We start from the raw sequence: 23,434 nt of genomic DNA on the forward strand, positions 1-23,434 counted from the left end.
CATCGAAAAAAAAATTACGAGACCATTTCTGGCAACATTCAAGCACACCCAAGTTTGTTATAACATTTTAAGTATCACTTTTTGTTAAATTTGCAGCAATGTATAGTGGTCCAATTTGTGGCCACTAAAATATACAGTACATCAAAACATCACCTGTGTTACTTAGGTTTGACTTACATTACTACATCAAATCATGACCATAGGCACAGACTTGTGCACTTTGCAAATAAAACACTACATTCAATTTGTGAGACACAAAAGTTTCTGCATTTTCACTTAATTATGGTTAATGAACCAAAACGCATCAGTGATAAAACTGCAACTCCAGAGATCTCTTCGTAGCAGGGGAATATCTCCCCAGACACCTGCCCACCCCCCCATCCCCCAGTTTTGGTAAAAAAAGGTACCCTTATTTCCATTTCCTTGAAAGTAGTAACACATGGAATCTAACAATAAATAAAAGCAGGATTGGGCACACAAGCTGATGATGAAGTGCTTTGTACTCAAGACTACAAACAGGCATTTGCTCTGGAAAAATTAATCTCTACAATCAAGTAAATTCTTATGAAACAAGCTACACCAAATATGCAGATCAAGTGTTTACAGGGAAGAAAATGTTTTGTTTTGATAAATAGTAGAGCATAATATAGTATCCACATTTTATGTGTGGTAATTTGTAGGTGTTTGAAATTGTTGTTTTTTTTTCATGAAATACTCAAGATACTACTGCACTGTGTACAAGCAACTGGCAGAAAACTTGGCGATTTTGTCAAGTTTACATAACATTTTTTAGTTATCTGATCCCAGAAAAGTGATTCTCAGACTAGACGTCCCATCATACCTTCTTGATTTTTCTCAGCGTCGCTTTCGCTGTCTGCATCATAACCTTCTTCGGTACTCCACGGGTCACTCACATCACTTTGGCCATCACTGGTTTCAAAGATGTCTTCCCAAGAGCCTAAGAGGTTTCCATCATCCTCCTGGTGCTACAGGTGGAACGAAAAAAAAGGGATTGCACGATTCAAGCATGACATCTTTAGGTTGAGTTTGAGTTCATTTCCACAACAGTACAATAAGAAAATACTTCATTTACTGCAATTACAATAAGGCTGTAGATGAAGCCAAAAAAGTACTCCCTTTACAAGAAAGGCAAACGAATAAAGGAAACAGAACAAGAAAAAATTATAGAGAATGAAGAATAGGGTAGTACCGACTACCCAAGTATTTAGTAGTAGTTATTACACAGAATGAGGCTCAACTTCCAGTAATGATACCTTAATATTGTAACATTTGTCTTTATATAATCTTTCATCATTTTCTTCAGGTAGAGTTACTAGTTCTGTGATAGCTTGCCCACCGATCTATCTTACGTAAGGTAATAAATTGGTTGAATATATCCAGGGACCAACAATGTTATCGGAAACAAATACTCCTTTGTTTACTTATAATTGGCTGTCATTAATGGAACGATACACTAAATGAACACTAAATTACATACACAGATAAGATAGTTACTATATTGAGTTTGATTTAGGGTTCAAGTTTCACAGATAAGTCAACTGCAATGTGTAGATACCTTCTTCCCATTTCTCAATAACCCTGAAAAAGCTTAAATGAGCACCAAATGATATGAATACATGTTACACACCCTTTAAATTTCAATTCTCAACATTAAAAATGTCTTCATAAAGCAACATATGGAATGCTGACTGGGAAATCATTAACACATTAGAGAGGGGGAGGAAGGGGAGGAAGGGGAGGAAGGGGAGGAAGGGGAGGAAGGGGAGGAAGGGGAGGAAGGGGAGGAAGGGGGGGAAGGGGCAGAAGGGGAGGAAGGGGAGGAAGGGGAGGAAGGGGAGGAAGGGGAGGAAGGGGAGGAAGGGGAGGAAGGGGAGGAAGGGGAGGAAGGGGAGGAAGGGGAGGAAGGGGAGGAAGGGGAGGAAGGGGAGGAAGGGGAGGAAGGGGAGGAAGGGGAGGAAGGGGAGGAAGGGGAGGAAGGGGAGGAAGGGGAGGAAGGGGAGGAAGGGGAGGAAGGGGAGGGAGGGGAGGGAGGGGAGGAAGGGGAGGAAGGGGAGGAAGGGGAGGAAGGGGAGGAAGGGGAGGAAGGGGAGGAAGGGGAGGAAGGGGAGGAAGGGGAGGAAGGGGAGGAAGGGGAGGAAGGGGAGGAAGGGGAGGAAGGGGAGGAAGGGGAGGAAGGGGAGGAAGGGGAGGAAGGGGAGGAAGGGGAGGAAGGGGAGGAAGGGGAGGAAGGGGAGGAAGGGGAGGAAGGGGAGGAAGGGGAGGAAGGGGAGGAGGGGGAGAGGGGGAGGAGGAGAGTGGATGGCAGTTAGTAAGCAGAAGTATCTTGCTTACCATGTTTCCCCACTTGACACTCTCTTTCTATGGAACCAAGAGATTAGTAGGGATGAGACTAAAAGTTAAAATCAGATTTCAACAAATTAGTCAATAAAAACACAAGACCACAAACAAGGCAAAAACCTAATGCTTACCTGTCTGAAGACACAATGATTCTTGACATTGGATTCGTCACAAGGTTGATCCAGAGCGATTCTCATCAACGAAGAAACCAATCCCTGAGAAACTTCTTCATCTAAACAAACTTTGGTACTTGTCAAGTTATCTTTTAAGCACTGCAAGACCTGTGGAAACAAAGATTACAGCTTTATTGCAGCTCATTTGTATTTGAAGTCATAACACCTTCAGCCACACAATTATACACTTGCAAACAAAACATATTTTTACTTTTTGTGTCAAGAGGTTTTAACCCTGACAAAGTCAATTAAAATCTTTTCAAAAGAAACACCAGTGTTTAAAGCCTAGGCCTACAATGTTTATATCTGACGTACTTGAACCTAACCTAATTTACATGTGAGTATTACATGTTAGAGTTTATTATAGCAATTACCAGCTATGGCTAACTATAAGCTTGTCGCTTCTGCATGAGAGAGAGTAAATGCTCCACAGTGTCCCTCCACTAAGCACTTAACCACTTAAGATTGACCGCAGTTATAAGTGACACATGGATTTGTAGTTTTAGAAGTGAAGCACAAGCAGATACTTTAAAAGAATTGTTCAGGTGGCTATTTTATCCAAATGCTATTTTGTGTGTTATCTACTGCAAAAGCTAACTTATTATACTGTTAAGAACTAGCAAAAGTTTATAACATGAATACAATACTTTAAAACTACATGACATGAAATTGTCATAAAGTGAAACAAGATGGAAGGCAATAATGGGTAGTTTTTTTTTAATTTTTATAAACCTGTAGCTCACCTCAGCATACACTGCATCATTTTTAAGGTTCAGAAGCACCCTTGTGATAGCTTCCACCAGTCCTAAGGAGAGCATGACCCTTGACCTAGTCTCGTTCTCCTCCTCCTCCTCCTTGTCGTCATTTTGATCACAAGCCTCTTCATCTTCTACTTTAGTAATATGAAATAACGAATTAAGAGAAACCCTGAATATCCTAAGACAAAACTTCAACAAAGCTACTACTCTCGCTGTTTCCAGTTTCGTTTTGAAAGTTTCAACAAAGATAGGGCTGATAGACACAATGTTACTGCAAGTTCTCCACACAGATGTACAGAGAGACAGTTTGGCAGTATCAATCCATTGGTCAGCCTCGATGCTGCTCCTATCGCTGGGCCTGCCCACGAAGGATGTGACGTCTGGAACACTGCTGCTCCCTGAAATCTTTCTGATTGAAGTCGGAGAGATCGGGAAACTTTCTCTCATGGAGGAAAATGCAGACTCGATGCTCTGTGAGACAAACTGCTCTCTCGGACTTGACACCCAAACATACGATTTCAACTTGTCATCTATGTCACCAGGGGAAGAGCTCTGTGATCCGATCGGAGACAATTCTGTAGAAGACTCTGTGCTCTTGATCCCTTCCCAGGGTGATATTTTCTGTATGATGTCAAAGAAGAGTTGTATAACAGCTTGGTCGGTGATGGATGAGGGCACCTCATCAGAACTGGACTGAAGGTCACTGGTCTGGTACGTACCTGCACTCAATCCACTGTCGTACGTCTGAGCCCTCTTTCGACTTTTCATGCTCTTTTCTGCGTGTTTCTGAGACACGCCCACCATGACCTCAAAGATTTTCAGGATGTGAGACCGTGTGGCGTCGAGTTCTATCAGATGAATGGCGTGTGGCAGACCGAGCTGAAGTAGAAACAGTTCCTCCGCAGAATTGAATTTGAGGAGCAGTGGTAGCGCGCAGTAGCAGTGTTGCAACGCTGCCTCTGGAACGACGTCGGAGGACACCACACCAAACAGATCATCATCCACAGCATTCACATGTTCAAAGACTGGAATGTACACCTTATTGTACAGGGCTTGTTTTAACTGTGTGCTTCCATGTCTCACTAAGAAGGCAAGGTGTTTGGCGACCAGAATACTCAAGGGAGCACTTTGACCGATTAGTAAGCTTTTGTATTCTCCGACAGCCTCCCACAATGGTATGTAATTACCGCTGGCATCGTTGGTGCTATTCCCGTCGTTTCTTGATACACGCCCCTTCGAGGCTCTTAACTTGGCTCCTTTCTTGCCTCTGCACTCATCACAAAGGTCAACTAGATTTGCTTTGTCCATATTACCTCCACTAAGCTGTTCCAGTATCAATTTAGCCAAAATCTTCAAGGCAAGGGAAGATAGAGACAGAGACCAATTAGGAAGACACTCTAGGATCTGACGAATTAAAACCTCTTCTGGCAAACAGCAACAGATGCCAAACTGGTCGAGTACCGACAATATTTTAAATGCCGTCCAGGGGCAGTGAGCCCTCTTTATGAGATGGAGACAGAGCTCTACCGCTCGAACCAGGCAGCACTTCCGATGGGATGCGGAGGTCTCTGTTGGGCTGCTTGGCATGAGAGAAGTGGACCCTTTCATCTCTTTGACTTTCGTGTACGGAATCCCTAGTAGATTATGATGGTGATGCATGTAACTAGTGTAATCACAATGCTGATGGCTTCTTTTCAAACAGTGGAATTTGTGCAGGTACTCCAGTTTGGCGCGCTTCGCGGCGGTGACAAGTTTTCGTAGACCGCATGCGAGATCGTTTATACATTCTTTTGCATGTTCCTTCATTTCTCCGTTGCACGTTTCCATGAAGAGCATCGTATCTAGCTGTAGAATGGTATTCTGAAGTATGGTGAAGCCATCGGACACCTCAAATTCCCACAACATAGCGACAGCTTGGGTTATGACCGTTTGGTCGTCCTGGCAACGAAACAGTATTGTAGATAATATCATGAGAATACCTTCCAGTATCTCCGTAACAACAGTCAAATCTCTCTCTGTTGACTTGAGCTCAAGAGCTCCTGATGAAGGAAGCTCTTTGGTAACACTATCTCTACTTTCTTCAAAGACATCTGCTTCAAATTCAAGATCGTCCCCGTCTATACCGAGAGGTGGAGAAGCAATCTGAATAGGGCGCTTCTCAAAGGGAGCAAAAACCGACAATTTTTTGTTGATGGCGATGGCCAGGGATAGCAAAGAGCTAATAGTACCAGCCTTGGCTAAAGTTGACACTCTTTGGTGGTTCACTCCAGAAGAAAGACACAATTTAAGAAGCAACCTGAGTACCAACCTCTGAAGCTTGCTGAGGTTACCGGCAAAGAGATCTGTTTGCACCGTACCATCGCTGGTGAATCCAAGTTGCTGGAGATCCGATAAAAACTTTGTCAAATACGGGGCAAGAAACTGGCCTAAGGCATTCCGCGAAGCTAAGTGCATGACTTCACTGGTACACAATCCTTCCAAAAGTGAGAGCAAGGTGATGCTCAGGTCCACCACGGAAGTACTCTGAGAGACGATGTGTACACCGCTGACGTGTACATGCCTTTGCATAATCTGACTAGCACACTGAAAGAGATATACAGGGAAAGCACTACTAAATGATAACCTCTCTGGTCTGTGATGATGATGATTATGATGATGATGATGGTCCAACGTCTCCGGCCGGGATCTTCTTCTCGACCTCTGTTTTCTGTGTTCGTTCTCCGAGTCTGAACTGTCAAATGTCAGTTTGTGGTTCGGGAGAGACTCACTCCTCGCAGAACGTTTCACCGGTGCACTCCCACTGTTGGATTTCATGGCGACAGCATCCTTCAAGGAAGTTACTGACGAATGAAAATTGGCAGTAAATTCTTCAGAGGACAAGGAGCTCGAACGTCGGCACTTCTTTGTGACAAAAATCTTCTGAAGGCTCGGTATTCTGAGTGATGATGAACCTTGAATAATCAAGAAGAAAATCAAATGCCACATCAAGAAAGACGGAGTAAACGTGTTCATACATATTTTGTGATTATGAGATGTTTGTTAATATCATTAGTCTTCTTCCTGATATTTACCGAGTTTTCTCATTGACTGCATGTGAACAATCATTTTCAAAGCATTTCCCAAAACACCATAAAAGATATGTTTAAACCATACAGATACACATATATATATATGTATATATATATATATATATATATATATATATATATCTATATATATATCTATATATATATATATATATCTATATATATATATCTATATATATATATGTATACATATATATCTATATATATATATCTATATATATATATATATATATATATATATATATATATATATAAATATATATAAATATAAACTTGCTCCATTTGTGAGAAGTATTGGGGTTACAAGTCATGTCAGAGGCTGCCATGCTGTCAGTGTGTGATGTGATAGTGACACTAGGTGATGAACCTGGTACTTATCCTTTCTTTGAAATTTTGACTTTTATGGAGTATATTAACAGAATTGACACTGAAAATAACAACAGTACTCAGTCATGCAACGAACTTTCGTACTTTTAAGATTCAGCAATCACAAAACCAAACTTTGTTGCAGAAAATAAACATTGTAATGATTTAAATAATATCAACATTAACAATTCAAATCATTTATGTGGCTCAATGATGTCATGTATAAACTCAGGTTCAAGGCTTCAGTCTTGCTAATGGGTGGACATTAAAGCTGCAAGTTCACCTATACGGAAGTAACTTGTAAGTTTGCTTGGGGGATTTACTAGTCAATGGTGTCTCTCTTACATCTATAGACTCATGTTGATGCTTCGGTTTGCTTGTCCTTGTAGGGTGTTCAATAGTAAGTAAATTTGCTTTCATATTCATAAAGTTTATACTGATTTAGACTTCCTCAAGTCTTCTTGCACGTGAAGAAACATAGAAACTGTGATATGTTCCAAACTAAGGCTGCACGGCTTTGGCTCAAGTAAAAACCCGGACAATTTTGACTTACCCACTGGCATCTATGTATCAAGTATGAACTATGCCCAAGTTCAGTTAGTGCGTTCTCTTGTTTACAAGTTATTTGAGGTTTGACCTCTGTTGACCTCAAATGACCATTGAACTCCACCATTTTTAACAGGTTTATGTACTCACCAATGGGGTACCAGATACTTAATATCATCTTACACCAACATGTACAGTTTTAGTTATCATGTTTACAAGCCCAGGTATCGTATCATACACACACACACATCATTACTAGCCCATAGATTCCTTTTGTCTTTTGGCAAAGAATCAAAATATACAAAGATAAACAAAATTTGATCACAGTCAGCACATCCATGGATCAGTGGTCTAATCATCATTTGGTGTGGTATCTTTCTTACTTGGATTTCAACAAGGCTCTAAGAATCTTTTCTTCATTTTATTTTTGCAGTTAACTTCCAAACACACAGCACAAATCATTTAAGGGAAAAACCGATTAGATTGTTTATTTACTTTTCTAAATAAGCTATGTAGATTAGCTTATCATTCCTTGAAGTTCCTTCTACATGGAAACACTCCACAGCTGGGTGAACAACAAGACACTAATTAACCAATGATTACACAAACAACATAGACAGTTGTGATCAGCCAAGCTGCAAAAATCATTTATAGAATATCTTTGTTTTTCAACCATTTCCCCTGTACTACCTCTATCTTTTCTTCTTTTCTTCACCTCTTGGCTACATACCAGGTCCAAGATATAATCAAGGAGAATTTAGCCCTGTTGTTGTGTGTTATGAATGTAATTTGAAACAATAGTATTAAGCATTTAGTAGCAGCACTGCACATCACACAGCTTATGGCTTTGCTCCTTTGCTTCTAAGTAAACCAACCTCCACTTCCTGTGTGGTAATCGCAAGTGTTGGGTCTGACACCAAGCACAGAGTCACATGTAAAAGTGAATGAGTTCAAAATCAGGTTATTGCTGAGCACCCAGAGCTGGGTCTCATCCGTAATGCTAATGGGAACTTGGTTATTAAAAGGACGTTCATTTTGGTGAAATGAAGAGAATGCCACATTAGGATCATCGCTTTTAATAAATCTGAATGTAGAAATGGATCTCTTCTATGATTGTAGGCAATGGAATTGCTTCTATGCAAAATGTTCTAAATCATTCAAATAATACATTCCTCAGAATCACATGTAGGGAATAACTAAATGAGAGAAATAACATAAACCTGTTAATTTAGCAGTTAGTATGAAAAGTAAACAATACTGAGTACATTTGTTATACTTTAGAGTTCTGAAAATTCTCGCCCACATTCTCTTTTATTCATTCGATGCAAAAAATACTCAGACCCCTTGCAGACCTGCCCCCTATCCCTCTCACCCTTTCATTCCTCTGGCAAAATGATGTAAGAGAGTGGAGATTATGAAATAAGTTATAGTTGAGACACAATAACTGTTTAAGTCGAGCTAACTGTTTGAAGCTCTATGTTTTCTAAAAGCATTTCGTTCATTCTGAAAGACTACACGAGGGAAAACATGAACTAGTGAATCAGCCAGCCCATCAGTGTGGAAGTTGGTCAGGCGTGAACTTACACACGATTATGTCACTTTAATGCGGTGATTGTTAATTGGTATTGATCGGGTATGGAGCCCTTCATGACCGATTATGACGGCGGGCTATGTAGAAACGCTGGACAGCCCAATTATTAAAATGTCACTTACTCAATCTTTGTTTGTCATATGAACAGGAACTGAGACACTCCTCAAAGAGAGCAACAAGCAGAAGTATGAACTCATCCTTGCAAGAAAGAGCCTGAAATAGACACAAGAAAAAGGGGGGAAGGGTAAATGAATACCAGAAAACTGATTGGAAAATGACACACTTGAAAACAGAAAAGAACATTTGAAACAGTGACCACAGGGTTAAATTTCCATTGGATTCAAAAATTGGATTCAAGGGAAATTAGACTTTTTATTCCTATATATTTAGTAAATAATAGTAGGATGTCTTCACTGTACACGCACTCTGCACATACACCGTATTAAAGTACAGCCAGTTTGCCCTTATTCAGTGTGATAATCTCATTCAAAATCTGTTGAAATTTTTCAGAAAATCTCTTTTCGTTTCCAAGATATACACATTTAATGCTTTGATAAATCAGGGGAAACTCATTAAATATGTGCCAATTATGATGTGGAGTGTTTCTGTTTTCTTATTTTAGCCCAAGTTACTGGAGTTACCCCCTAATTATAAGGCCACATATATTATTTGAATAAATGTGATGTTCCTCTTTTCAAAGAAGACAAAATAAATATTTCCAAAAATCAACTTAGGCCATAAACCTGTGTTCAGTGTCCTTGAAATGAAGGTTGTGAAAACAAAGGGATAACATAACAGAAAACTAGGCAGTCACTCCCTGTACAACATCAGTGTGCATAGTTACATATGTTTATAACTAGAATTGAGAAAAGACTTGTGAAATGGTCAATTTTTAATGGATTTTGATGGGAGTTGCAGCTATTTTCATGATGTGTAACGCCTATGAGAGTAATTAGGACAATGTTGTTCATTGGTGTCCGTTGACCTTTAAGAATTTAGTACGGCATCACACATTGAAATTTCACTTGAACTTGCACCAGCAACCTGAGCAAATTCACTACGCTCACACTAATATAAAATAGGGTGTTACACACTCAAATTATGGCATTATATGGGTCAATTTTCAATAATAAAAATAGTACATCTTTAAAGCTATCGGAAAATTAAATTTTCATGTGATGTAAAAGAGCCTCAAAAAATGTTTGTTTCAGTACTAGAATATCTGATATTAGTTGAAAATTAACCAAATTAACTGGATGGAATTTGCCACACACCATCTTTATAGAGTTTCAAAGGTTACCATATATCTATGTATATAAACCAAATGAATTGAAGACATATACACATACACATTAAAAAATTTGTGAAAGAACAACTTTAAACTGATGTGTATATCAGCATGTAGGCTACACATTGAACAATGTACAGAATATTGCAGATAAAGATTAAAACTAAATTTACATACCTATAAAAATGTATGCTACTCCACACTTTTGTTTAACTGTTATCAACACAGCCTGACTCCATAATGAAAATTTATCCAAGCATGCTTACAAACTTTTATAAACTTGATCTCAAGAACTTTGGAGTTGCTATCAGTTATCCTCAAACTACCTAATAAACTAATTATTATAACTTTTAAAGTGAAGGAGCACACAAAATCAGGTTTTATCACCTTGTTATCTTTAGAAGTCCAATTAAGTGAGTAAGGTCACTGCAAGGTAAATTGTGAATATAACAAAATTAAAATCAATCTCCATCTTAAATCAACAAAGTTGTTAACCCTCGACTGACTGTTGGTTAAAGGGAGTCTTGTACATATTCATGGCAATCTATAAAAAAAACAGAATTCACCCAGTACTGCCAATTTCTTCTGTAATGCTCCTTCATATCCCACTTCAAAGAAACTCATTTTGACAGTGTGAGCACTGAGCAGTATGAACATCATGTTTCGGTTAAGTAAAGTTAAGAAACTGTTTGCACTGTCAGTAATAGTGCTTTGAAGCATGATTTGCAAGGCAAGTACAGAGTGGTATTAGCATAAGGATATGGTCCCAACTGGCTTGAAAGAATTGGAAGACATGCTTATGTGCTATGCCATCATACAGAAAGCTAAATTTTGACATGTAGGGTAGATACACTATCATGTATAAAGACTGTAGCCTACTCCCATTACACTAAATCAAAAACACATGTCATGAATGAATAAACTGGTACAGAATCTAAATTAAGTATATAGAAGAAAATTGAAGATTTGTTTAACATTGTTTTGTAATAACTAAACAATGATAGTTACCTTCCGGGCCGATTATCACATCTGTGATGGGTCATTCACATACACCAAAAGACCTGTTAATACATTACATCCTATGCATTCCAAGCATGTAACTCTTGGTTAAGATTTTTTTTTTACATTAGCATTAAATAAAAACAGCCAAATTAAAAAGAGAAATAAGTAAAACATGAACTGGAAACTGATTAATAAAATATAAATCCTGAGAACACTGACTTTAAATCATGTTCTAGAAAGTTGATTTTTTTCTTTGCCATATCAAAATTAAAAATTTACTTCAAGGTTGTCAATTTTTTTAAATGAATACTTTATGATAATTTATAACCAATATATACGTAACATTTATTTCACTTATCCCACCAGATGCTTTCCCTTTGAAAATGACTAAAAATCCAAAATTCTATTAAAACCTGGAAGTAAATGGACACCTTCTCAACAGCACGATGGAGGAACCCCTTTATAAAGATAAACAAATTCTTTTCATACTTGTTGATCTCATACCTGTCTGGATAAAGTACACAGAGCATTGAGCAGCAACCAGCCGGTGTCAAACATTAAATATTTGAGGTGACGACTAAGTCCACAGATTTCGTCTGCACGTGTACTCGGTGGGAAGGACGCCTCCACCTGAATGTCATGCATCAGCTTTCTGGCCAAAATGTTAAAGGCACTGTGTATGTCAGAGCTGCGTGAAGATAAATGAAAAATCGAGAGATAAGACACAAGCATAATTCCCTTGGCAAGAATGTTTTAAATATAAACTTTCCAGGATTAGATGACAGCAAGGTGTTATGATGTCAAACGAAGTACTAAGCTTTTATTACTCATAGTTTTAAAGGTACAACAGTTTTTTCACTACAAACATGTATAGCTAATAACAATGCTATTTTAAGGTAGATATTTAACCCTAACCTGATGACAATCATAAAAGTTTGCTTAGGGTTGATGAAATGAACCACATAAATCTAGACACAATTTTCTCTTGCTTAGGAGTCTATGGGGATTTGACATTCCTTTTAGTGCAAAGTAGAGACTTATAGACAATAGTAAGTTAGGCATTAGTATATACAAAAATAACAAGACTTCACTGTTCACTGAATAAACTGAACTCTTTAAGAAAAACAGATCAATGGAGATTTTCTATAAAAAATTCACAATGGGCATTGAAATTCTGAGGACTGGTAAAAACTATTGCAGGGTAATTGCAGGTTAAACCTAATATTGCAACAAACTTTATTAAAAGCTGCAAATAAATTTTCATTAACCAACCTGAAATTTAAGAGGTCTTCGTTTTCAATGCCTTTACTGTGGGACATAGCGACCAGAAGATGGAGAAAATCTTCCAGGCACCTCTGCTGCTTCTGAAAATGGCAAAACCAACAAACCATCTTACAAAACTAAAATCACACAGGTGAAAAGATCTGTTTGAGCATATATTCTAAAAATCTTACATCACAGAAATATTTTACGATCCCATACATGGCCGTTTATAGTTGTTATCAGTTGTCCCAATGCAGCAGTTGATTTTGATAAATTGTTGTTGTTATGTAAGATATCAAATTTCTATAACACTGTTGTTCATTAGCTTGACTAAGCACCTTTAGTTTAAAAAAAGTGAAGAAACATTTTGTAGTTTTCCCCATTTGCTCATTACATGTGATTAAATTAATATCGACATACGAAGAAGTGTCTACGAAATGTTAAGAATTTAACCAAGTTCAGTGGTCACTGGCTCATTTAATGTCAATTTGGTGAAAGAATCTGAAATGTGCCTTGAGTAGTCTTAACCAACGTCAATCTTTGACCAAACTCAAATGTATGTTTTAACTGCATGCTAGTTGAACATTCCTCCATCATTCACTGTGACTTTCAAAGGCATTGAAGACTCGCCCCAAACCGCGTGCCGGGCTCTGAAAAAGTTAACTTTCCGTTGCTTGCAAGTGAAGTTTTCTGCTTGTCGCTACAAAATGCAGACAGTAATGAAACGTGATACCTTGTTATCTTTAGCTGGACCTGAGATGTCCATTGCTGTACCATTTGTACCTTGTGCTGTGGGTATTGACCGCAGCTGTATGTACTGACTGTACACTAGTGTCTAATTACCGAAGGTAGCAAGCTCAGTGTTCTCTGCAGGTCATTTTTTTGTCTGGGTGGTAATCGCCAACCTGGGGTAATCGCCGTCCTGGGGGAGGGGTCAAAGGGGAGGGGGTGTCCACCTCCCCTTTGGAAAATTTTTGCCCTCCGAAGGTGGGCTAGACGCCAAATGGTGCAACATTTGGTGCTATATTTGCCTGCATGTATCTCCAGGAATTGCTATTTTTTAGGCAGTGTTTTAAATTTTCTCTTACATTTGCCAAATGAAAAAAAAATAAGAACACTTCAAAATTGTTGCTGAAATATGAGTAGTAATGAATAGGCCCTAAGTCCAATGAAAAAATTATTCTACACTGTGCAAGGCTAACCCAACACAGCCTGTGCTTGACTGGGATAACTGCCAAGTTCAGGCATATCAACCAATTATCACTATCAGTCCTTATTATACAGATGCACACAATGAATGAAAGAATGATATATAGATGATCAAATAACAAATTAGTCTTTATTTATTTCAACACCAACAGGATAACAATTGCAGTGAGAAAGTTGAAAAGAAATAAAGTTTATCAACTTCATGACTTTTGAAGTTCGTAAAAACCCGTCCTTTACAACATTCACTGTATAGAGAACAAAACTCTGAAAATCAGTAGAGAAATTACCAATTGTGTACGAAAAGTAAGTTGGTACACCTTTCAAATTTTACGAAAGATCGAGCAAAATACTTTCGAAAAATTCACGCGAAACAGGCATATCGTGCTAAATGCAACTTATTTCATGTAAACAAGGCTCTAGTACACCCATTTGTGAATTAACCATAAGACCACATCTGGTGTTGAGCGGCAGAAAAAGAAAGTATTTTCTATAATTTTCACAAAAAAGGAAAAATTAATATCCTACCATAGTTAAGTGTATAGTAAATAGCCTAACCACTTCGTCGGTTACGGATCTCACGTAACAACAAAAACACAACTTAAATTGTGTTTTGCGAAGTTGACGTTCTCTACAAGGACATGGAAACAATATTTAGCATTTAGTTAATCATGCCAAGTGGCCTAAAACATGGGATTGCACGTTTTACTTTCATAAAGATGGCCATACTGTAGCTATTGAGGCCTTGATATCGAGCTATGTCTGTATGGTATAGACTGGGTGACATCCCTATGTTCCGACGTCTCTATGTTCCGACGTCTCTATGTTCCGACGTCTCTATGTTCCGACGTCTCTATGTTCCGACGTCTCTATGTTCCGACGTCTCTATGTTCCGACGTCTCTATGTTCCGACGTCTCTATGTTCCGACGTCTCTATGTTCCGACGTCTCTATGTTCCGACGTCTCTATGTTCCGACGTCTCTATGTTCCGACGTCTCTATGTTCCGACGTCTCTATGTTCCGACGTCTCTATGTTCCGACGTCTCTATGTTCCGACGTCTCTATGTTCCGACGTCTCTATGTTCCGACGTCTCTATGTTCCGACGTCTCTATGTTCCGACGTCTCTATGTTCCGACGTCTCTATGTTCCGACGTCTCTATGTTCCGACGTCTCTATGTTCCGACGTCTCTATGTTCCGACGTCTCTATGTTCCGACGTCTCTATGTTCCGACGTCTCTATGTTCCGACGTCTCTATGTTCCGACGTCTCTATGTTCCGACGTCTCTATGTTCCGACGTCTCTATGTTCCGACGTCTCTATGTTCCGACGTCTCTATGTTCCGACGTCTCTATGTTCCGACGTCTCTATGTTCCGACGTCTCTATGTTCCGACGTCTCTATGTTCCGACGTCTCTATGTTCCGACGTCTCTATGTTCCGACGTCTCTATGTTCCGACGTCTCTATGTTCCGACGTCTCTATGTTCCGACGTCTCTATGTTCCGACGTCTCTATGTTCCGACGTCTCTATGTTCCGACGTCTCTATGTTCCGACGTCTCTATGTTCCGACGTCTCTATGTTCCGACGTCTCTATGTTCCGACGTCTCTATGTTCCGACGTCTCTATGTTCCGACGTCTCTATGTTCCGACGTCTCTATGTTCCGACAAATTGTTTGGACTCTAATTTTTTTTGACCCAAATTTTTTCGGACACAATTTTTTTTGGGAGACTCAATCTTTTTGGTCCCCCATTTTTCGGACCAAATTTTTTTGGGGACTTAATTTTTTGGGCCACAAATTTTTTGGGACCCAATTTTTTTTGGGGGGACTCAATTTTTTTGGACCAACATTTTTTCTGACCTACCTTTTTGGGGGACACAATTTTTTGGACGCACCAAATTTTTTTCAGGAAAAAAAGGGCCCAAAGTTTGTTATGACCCAAATAGTGCTTTGTGACCGAAAATTGCTTGTGACCGGAAATTTTGTTTGTACTCATTTTTTTTTTGACCAAAATCAGTTTGGTCAAAAAAAAATTTGGTACGAAAAAAGTTGGTCCGAAAACATGTTGGTGTCAAAAATTTTGGTCCAAAAAAAATTTGGTCATAAAAATATATTGGTCTAAAATAATTTTGGTCCGAAAAAAGTTGGTCCGAAAACATGTTGGTCAACAATTTTGGTCCAAAAAAAATTGAGTCCGAAAAAATTTGGGTAAAAAAAATTAGAGTCCAAAAAAATTGTCGGAACATAGAGACGTCGGAACATAGAGATGTCGGAACATAGAGACGTCGGAACATAGAGACGTCGGAACATAGAGATGTAACCATAGACTGTGCCTGGTGTATCATGGGGAATAGATTGTTTTGTTCATGCGAAGGAGTCAGTTGGCTTGAGGTGTGTTTTACTTACCCTGTTACGGGGATATTTACCTACTTTTCTTGAACGTATAAGATAATATTTCGCATAACTTTACCGATCCTTTACTGACTGACCTAATTAATTCTAGAGTGGAGCCAAAATAGTTTACTCCATGAAAAGTTTTTTTGGAAATGTGCCAAAAATGTTAAAAAACAGGTGTTAGACAGGGGGTTGTTTGGCAAGGTACCTGGGAAAATTCGAAACACATGGAGCCAGCCTACCGTGATATTTAAGTAGGGTTAAACACTGCAGTTGTAAACAGATGTACGTATCGTGCACGCTGTTCATTGTTAGGCATTCTAGAAACGGGGCTTTGCCGAACGTAGTTTGTTTCATAATATCGAAGTTTCGTACCTCGCGGAGTCGGTGTTTTTTACGATATGTCATGTGTGTAGGTATTGGAGAATTTACAGGCATACGGGGGTGATGGGCAAATCGATCGCGGCCGCGGCAGAAACAAAACATGTATTTTCGATCAAATTCGTCACTCTTAAAGAATATGAGTGACTTTAAGAAAATGTTTGACGAGGTGCCAGTGTATTTTTTTTTGTCCGTGCGGCCGAGTTTTTCGTCCGGGCGGTAGTTTTATGTCCGGGCGCTAGCCAGCCTTTTCAAATTTTGTCCGGGCGGCGCGCCCGGACAAAACCGGTAGTGGAGAACACTGCAAGCTGTGTGCGTATTTTCTGGGATCAATGGATCTTGGTGGTGTCTAACACTTCTGTTTCACCTCATTCGAAACTAGGTCTGATTACCGGCATTAGTCGTTTCTTTTTGCGCGAGTCTTCACACCCTTAAAATACTGTAAGACAACACTACTATCATAAATGAAGACCCATGTGTCCAAAATTACAAGAAGAACTTAATAATGGTACAGCCATGAAACACAAACCTCCATCGCAATTTTACATTGCTGTTCAATGGCTGCAGGTTATTGTTAACTATGCTCTACAGGGATTTTTGTTGTTGAAGTAATCTCTCTGTAGTTAATGATTAAGACAAACTTACATTTAAGCTCTAACATATCATTATATGTGTCAAATGGAAGTTGAATATTTGACACATTTAGTCATGCGCAGCCACTCATATTAACAATTGCGATCGAAACATGGATGAAGAGTAAAGCCACACTATCAAGAGAACACAATTGTTCCATCCTAACCCGTTCATTGCAGGGACGTTTACCCCTTAATGAAAAAACTGAAACTGGAACAGAATTCAGCTGTGAGTGGGTCAACAAGAATAAGGCCATGCTGCTATCATATGTTAGGTACCTAAATGCATTGTATGGATACGTTTATATATATCCAGTCCCCTGTAAATGGAAATCTCTATCTGCCACCTTTAAAGAGAATATCTGGTCAATCAAAGGAATTCATGAACAATCTACCCAAGAGTTGCAGCAGTTATTTCATAGTCATATTTGTGAACAGTAAAACAATTGCAGTTACCACACCTCTTCTCCTTTCTATTGGACAGATTTACAAGATATAAAGGAAGGGCTTTTAAGCAATTAGGTTTTAATAGTTAACTTGAAAATTACGTGATTATTATGAGCCACCTGTATTATCCCCAGATATGACCTAAAGATGAGAATAATTGTCTAGGTGCTCAACATTTTCTGTGAAATTCCTGAAAAAACAATTGACTCAAAATTCAATGTCACATTTCACTTACACCGTCTGCAAATAACGATATGTAGGACCTTTTGTAAAGTTTAAGAAATGTTCACCACTCTGGGAACATAGAGATGACCTTTACAGGTAGATGATTATTTTCCTTTTGTATGAAAAAAAAAAGTAACATAGCCATGTTGTTCTTCCCATTAAACTTGCTTCAGTCACTTGTGTAACGTTTCACATTAATGCTATGAAGTACCTTCTTAAACCTTCATAGGTGCAATAAGATACCACATAATGACAACGTGTCTGCGGTGTACGGGAGCCGTAGGTTCATTTGCTGTACAGTGATTCAGACCTATTATATTAAAGCTAAATGTGCACTGTGCTTTGCTTTCTTTAGGTCGTTATAAATATGTTGTGACATAAACGCAACAAACACATTTTGTGGTTAAGTGAATGTGCAAAGCAATGACAAGATATATGCTACAGTCACAACTAGGCTGAACAAGCTGTATTTTTTTTAGGCTAATTAAAATGCCAATGATCAATGGGTTACTGTATAGGGCTGTGAATTATTGAAGATTATTATCATGCTGCCTATTGCTCCTCTTGCAGCCTCACTCATGCTGAAAGTCTTACAGTCTTGCATATACACTACTTGTAGTCCTACCAGTATGTTACATTCAGTATCTATGCTTCCTGCAAACCTGCCTATGATGACCATTGTACCTCCTGCAGCCCTGCCTGTGGTGAATTATGTACCTCCACCTGCCCTGCCCAAAGACTAAGTGAACAATGCAGTGAATGCACCACCTGCTACCTCAATCATGCTGAAAACTGTACCTTCTGAAGTGCTGGAGCATCGGGAAGGCAGATGAGGCAAGTGCCTTGGGGCTCACAAGGTCTAGAGGTCTCCGTCAACACTTCCAGGCAAGACATACAAACTTTCTCTTTTTTGGGATGTGTGATGAGTGCAGAACACTGCACAAGGTGCTTTAGGGCTTGAGATGGTATTAAGCATTCAAAGACCTGCGGCTACCTTGTCCATGGCATATAATGTATGTCATTTAGGCATGCCCATACTGAATATTGTACCAATGCTGCACATGGTATACTATGTACTTCGTATAGCCATTCGCATGCTGAACATTATGGGCCCACCCACTGCGGCCCTTTCCGAGCTGAGAACGTACCTCTTGGAGAGCTCCAGTAGCTCCTTCGGTTGGAGACATTGCTATATACTGTTCCCATCTTGCCTTCAAGGTCTGTATTTGTTGATGGTGAGGAGTGGTATCCATCTTGATTTCCACTGAATCCACTCACCTACCTGTACTCTGATCTAAAGATGCAAATCACACAAACCAACAAAGAAGTGTAGGCCTGTAAGATAGGATAGGTCAAAGAATTTTATTTAAGGAATTCAAATTAAAAGATAAGTACTTTAATCCCTCTTGATCATTACGCAAGATCACTTGCAATCTCTGCCCCCCCCAACCTCTCCCCCTCCCCCATACCATCCTGCTACCCTCCCTGCATAAGCAATTCAACTATTTAAAGCAAGATCTTGCATCTGCTTCCACTAAGTACTCATGGAAAGCATCCAGAAGAACAAAATATTCATCATTCACAAAAACGGATATTTTAGAGAACTTTGTTAAAGATGCTCCTTCAAGTAACACTTGAACTAGAAACTACAATAATTTAGCACTAAAACGGTAAAAAAAAAATTCTCACTACATATTCGTTCTACACTGCATATTTCTCCTCTCAGTAGGACAAATTTGTATATATACTGCCTGGAGACGATACTCTTTGCCAAAGGTAAAAGTTCTTGGAGCTTCTCACTATCATAACTACAACTTATCATTATACAGTATTATTCTGCCTGTCTGAGAGCATCATAAACACAGTAGCAAGGGAAAACAAAACAGGAACTTCATAAACTACCTCTTTGCTATACAAACAGCTTGAAAACACTCACAATGATTAAAAAAGGAACCCTTTCCAATGGATTGACTAGAAAGCTAACAAAGCATTGGTAGCAATTCCAAACTAAAAGGTAATTGACTTTAAGTTTTGTGGCATATCTAGTGTTTTTTCAATAAGAAGAGAACTGGTAATATGGCACAGAATGTTTAATCAAATAGGAAAGAGAAAGTGTAGTCATGGCACCTTAGACGTCCAAATTAAGGTATTCCTATGAGCTCCCTTCCACTCCCCCCCCCCCGAACCTCCCCCTCCTCCAAAAAATAGCTGTGAATCTGGAGTGAACTGTATGTGCGTGTACCAACAATTGATCCAATAAGCTCCCCAAAGAATACCACTTTTTTTCAGTTGGTATGCAAATGGTCTGCCTACAGGTTTTTCAAAAGTCCAAAACTTAGATCAGTCCTCAAGACATGTTAATCGTTGCTTCATAATATACTAGCCAAGAATGGTGATACATTGCAGTATTTGCATTTGAGCTGTTAATCACTTCTCTTTTGGTTCTGAAAGCATATGGCTATCTTAAAAAGAATTAGAAAATTTCACAGATTCACAATAGTTACACTTACAGTCGGCACAATTATTTTGTTATACATTATTTTATATGTGTGTAGATGTACTTTTGACCTCTGTTCATGATGAAAGTTGGATGACCGACCAAGACAATATATCCTCAAGGAACATGCACTTTGCCCAAAATTAAATTATGCAGGGCCTTCTTGCAAATTTCCCAATATTTCCAGGGACACTTGAAATGATCCCAGGCTAGACCTAGGCCCTTTAGGCCGTAGTAATGCATGATTGTATGTATGGCTATGGTAAATTTGAGAAAGGACAATAATGTTCTTTTAATGGATAATTATGACAATCTTGCTAATGTTGCTCAGTGATATTGTTCCATCCTTCAGATGTGTGATTTCATCGATGGTCAATTGGTTTGAAATTACGAATGTTAGGCCTGATTTGTCACTTACTGCTGTGCACTGTTATTTAGACTAGCCTAGTTCTAATGTAAGGTCTACATTGTCAATCAAACTTCTCGTAGGCCTACCACAATGAACAAGGAACTATCGATATCTTAACTATCCCAAAATGTATGGATTCGATATGGGACTAACTGCATGTTCTTAATGCTTACCAAAAGCTTTTCATTTCCATGAATGACAACTTATGACACGAACTCTTCTGTTTGTACTCGTCAGGGTTATATGATTACAGCCTTAACGTTATGTCTTACTATACTGTACGGTTTATTTACCTAAGTTGTATATATTCCAGGCGACGTGAAATACATATGACATAGGTCTATGCCCATTCTACAATAACTCAAGCCGATACTCCATCACAATGTACGAAGCTTGTTTCTGTTAATTAACGAACCCTGCAAAGAATAGATTGTGTAATGCAGAGGCACATGTTCAAAACCAGGCCGATATTTGAAGCAGCATAACACCAAGATTATACATTTTTAATGCACAAGCAATAAAAGAATTATTGAAAAGGCAAAGGTCACTCTTCATGGACGTACTTTAGTATACTTCTCGTGAGGGCAGGGGAGGGGGCGGGTGTGGGGGTGGAGGTGTAATCCCCAGAAAAAATCGAGGGCTGTGCCCCTTACCTGCTGGCAGTGGCGGAGATTTCTTGTCAGAAGTGGGGGGGTTGCAGGCCATTGATGAAATGAAAAGTCATTAACTGCTGGCTCACTATCTAAGTGGAGCGCCACCAAGGCGGCGGAAGCACTTTTAATCTGGGGGGGGGGGGCACCGACATCAAATGGCACTTTGCAGAAATTTGATTGGACTGATGCAGCCTTATATTTAGTACCCTTTATACCTCTTATTGTATTATCTTATTTGCGTATACACATTACTCCATCAACACCCCCCCCCCCCTTAAAGAAAATATGCATACTAGCACTGCAATATCCAATGTGCAAATTGGGAAACAAGAAACAAGTTTTCTTTTGAGACAAAATGAGGTGAAATCATGCTAGTTGCTAATGTAGGAATCTTCCGTATTAGAGTTTATTTCTTGTTAATATCTTAACAATTTTTTCATTCGAAATAGCTTTGAGTTTGGCCCACAGAAATTCATTAAAAGTCAGGGGCGTAGCCAGGATTTGCAAAGTTGTATGCACGACTATCTGAGCGGAGCGCCACCATCGGTTGGCGCGGAGCGTACAAGAAAATTTGTGGTTTTACAAACCCCTCAGATGGCCGGAAACGGCCCTTCCCGAATATTCATTCTGGTTCCCTGGCCTCTTGCTAACTTGAGACACCTCAATTTTTATGTAGAAAAAGGCACATTTTTAACCTGAGGAAAAGTGGGGGGCACGTGCCCCCTGTGCCCCCCGGTTCCACCGCTCTTGAGCGCCACCATAAGTTGGCGCGAAGTGCACAAGAATTTTTTGGCAAATATTGCCTCCCAGATTGCAGTAAATGGCACTGCCCAGGCCTGGAAAAGCTGCATTTAACCATGACATATTTTGAAAATTGAAATCTCATGTTCTGTCACTGATGTGTTACTATAATGAAAAGCAAGATTTTTCGTTTTTTCATGTTGTATTCTCAACTTGTAAATAAACGTCACATGGATTATATAGCCTATTGGCCGTATCCAATCAACTTTTTCTGAATCGCATGCGCTCTACCAGTGCAACATATAGGATACAGTAAAATTCATTTCAATGCAGTTTTCCCGCGTGGGTGCAATGAAAGGGGGTGTAGGCGGTTTTACACTATCTAACGCAACGTAGTCGCCAAGAACCTGAAGTATTTTTAAGGGAGGGCCCGAGGAACATGAACTTATAGCATGCTCCTCATGGTGAAACATAATTGAACCTATTAGGTGAATTGAGTGTACTGTTAATAGTAGGAGAGACTAGCGTAGGTTCTTATGACCAACTAGACCGGTTTCTGCTCTCAAACTTTATAGGAGGAGCTTCATCAGTAGTAGCCTTTGAATATTTTATATTCGGCCTGGGCGTCTCGTTCTAGTGTTAGCCTACCAAAGGGCCCAAAATCTCAAAGATTTACTTGTTAACTCAAGGTTTCGTACTAACAAAGAATCACCTGACTCTCAAGGTTCACACGAAGCACTTTTAGATACTCTTATAGCTGCACTATGAGTCCATAAAAAGTCGTGCACAGAAAATAGATGCATTTTTTAGATAGTGTAAAACCGCCTACACCCCCTTTCATTTCGTTAATTGTTGATGTATATACCAGGTAAAAGGTTGAAATGACTTTAACAATTTCAAATTTAATAATTTGATTTATTATGCCATTTGGAGCACATAACATAGGCTAGTATAACAGAACATTACTGGCAAAAACTAGGGGGGGTTGATAGTGTGGGCCAACCCCCCCTCTTCAAAAAGTGGGGGGGTTAAAACCCCCCCAACCCCCCCTGTTTCTCCGCCACTGCCTGCTGGCAAACAGAATAACACAGAAATTACATGTGTTCGTCGTTCATAAAGATATGACATGTATATATTCAGTAAAACAGTCGAAAATCTTCAGCATCATTTCAATTAAAGTATAGCACCATATCATCTAAACATGGACCCTCGATCCCTTATTCTCAAAGGGCAGGGGACACCCCTTACTGTATGGTTTGACATTTTTAAACCAGTACAAAAAAAGGTGATTGCGCTTCCATAGGGAAAATGAAATATTGTAGTTCATATGCCAGTAGAGTAAGGCCATATACAGCTATGCCAGTTGCCATAGCAACAGTTGCCCTGGTAAAGGTTAATTATCCTGAGTAGCTACTCTCGG

The 23,434-nt window shown here is 39.3% G+C and overlaps 1 protein-coding gene across 7 annotated transcripts in view; it reads right to left on the reverse strand.

Annotated features, from left to right (window-relative positions):
• LOC139971454 (lysosomal-trafficking regulator-like) overlaps positions 1 to 20,967 on the reverse strand; it is an 85,231-nt gene extending 64,264 nt beyond the window's left edge. For 4 of the 7 annotated variants that reach the window (XM_071977940.1, XM_071977937.1, XM_071977938.1 and 1 more), the window contains exons 1-8: positions 20,794 to 20,964; positions 18,863 to 19,049; positions 12,441 to 12,532; positions 11,673 to 11,856; positions 9,001 to 9,091; positions 3,275 to 6,240; positions 2,490 to 2,639; positions 842 to 986 (exon numbers count right to left, since the gene is read on the reverse strand). In XM_071977940.1, coding sequence (XP_071834041.1) covers positions 842 to 986; positions 2,490 to 2,639; positions 3,275 to 6,240; positions 9,001 to 9,091; positions 11,673 to 11,856; positions 12,441 to 12,532; positions 18,863 to 18,967 — 3,733 coding nt within the window. In that variant the 5' untranslated portion in view covers positions 18,968 to 19,049; positions 20,794 to 20,964. Of the gene's footprint in view, positions 1 to 841; positions 987 to 2,489; positions 2,640 to 3,274; positions 6,241 to 9,000; positions 9,092 to 10,343; positions 10,391 to 11,672; positions 11,857 to 12,440; positions 12,533 to 18,862; positions 19,050 to 20,793 lie in introns of those variants that run through there. The other 3 variants (XM_071977936.1, XM_071977941.1, XM_071977942.1) reach the window with 3 other exon arrangements.
• Between the last annotated feature and the right edge of the window lie 2,467 nt (positions 20,968 to 23,434).

The sequence above is a fragment of the Apostichopus japonicus genome, chromosome 8 (assembly GCF_037975245.1).
Source record: "Apostichopus japonicus isolate 1M-3 chromosome 8, ASM3797524v1, whole genome shotgun sequence".
NCBI lineage: Eukaryota > Metazoa > Echinodermata > Holothuroidea > Aspidochirotida > Stichopodidae > Apostichopus > Apostichopus japonicus.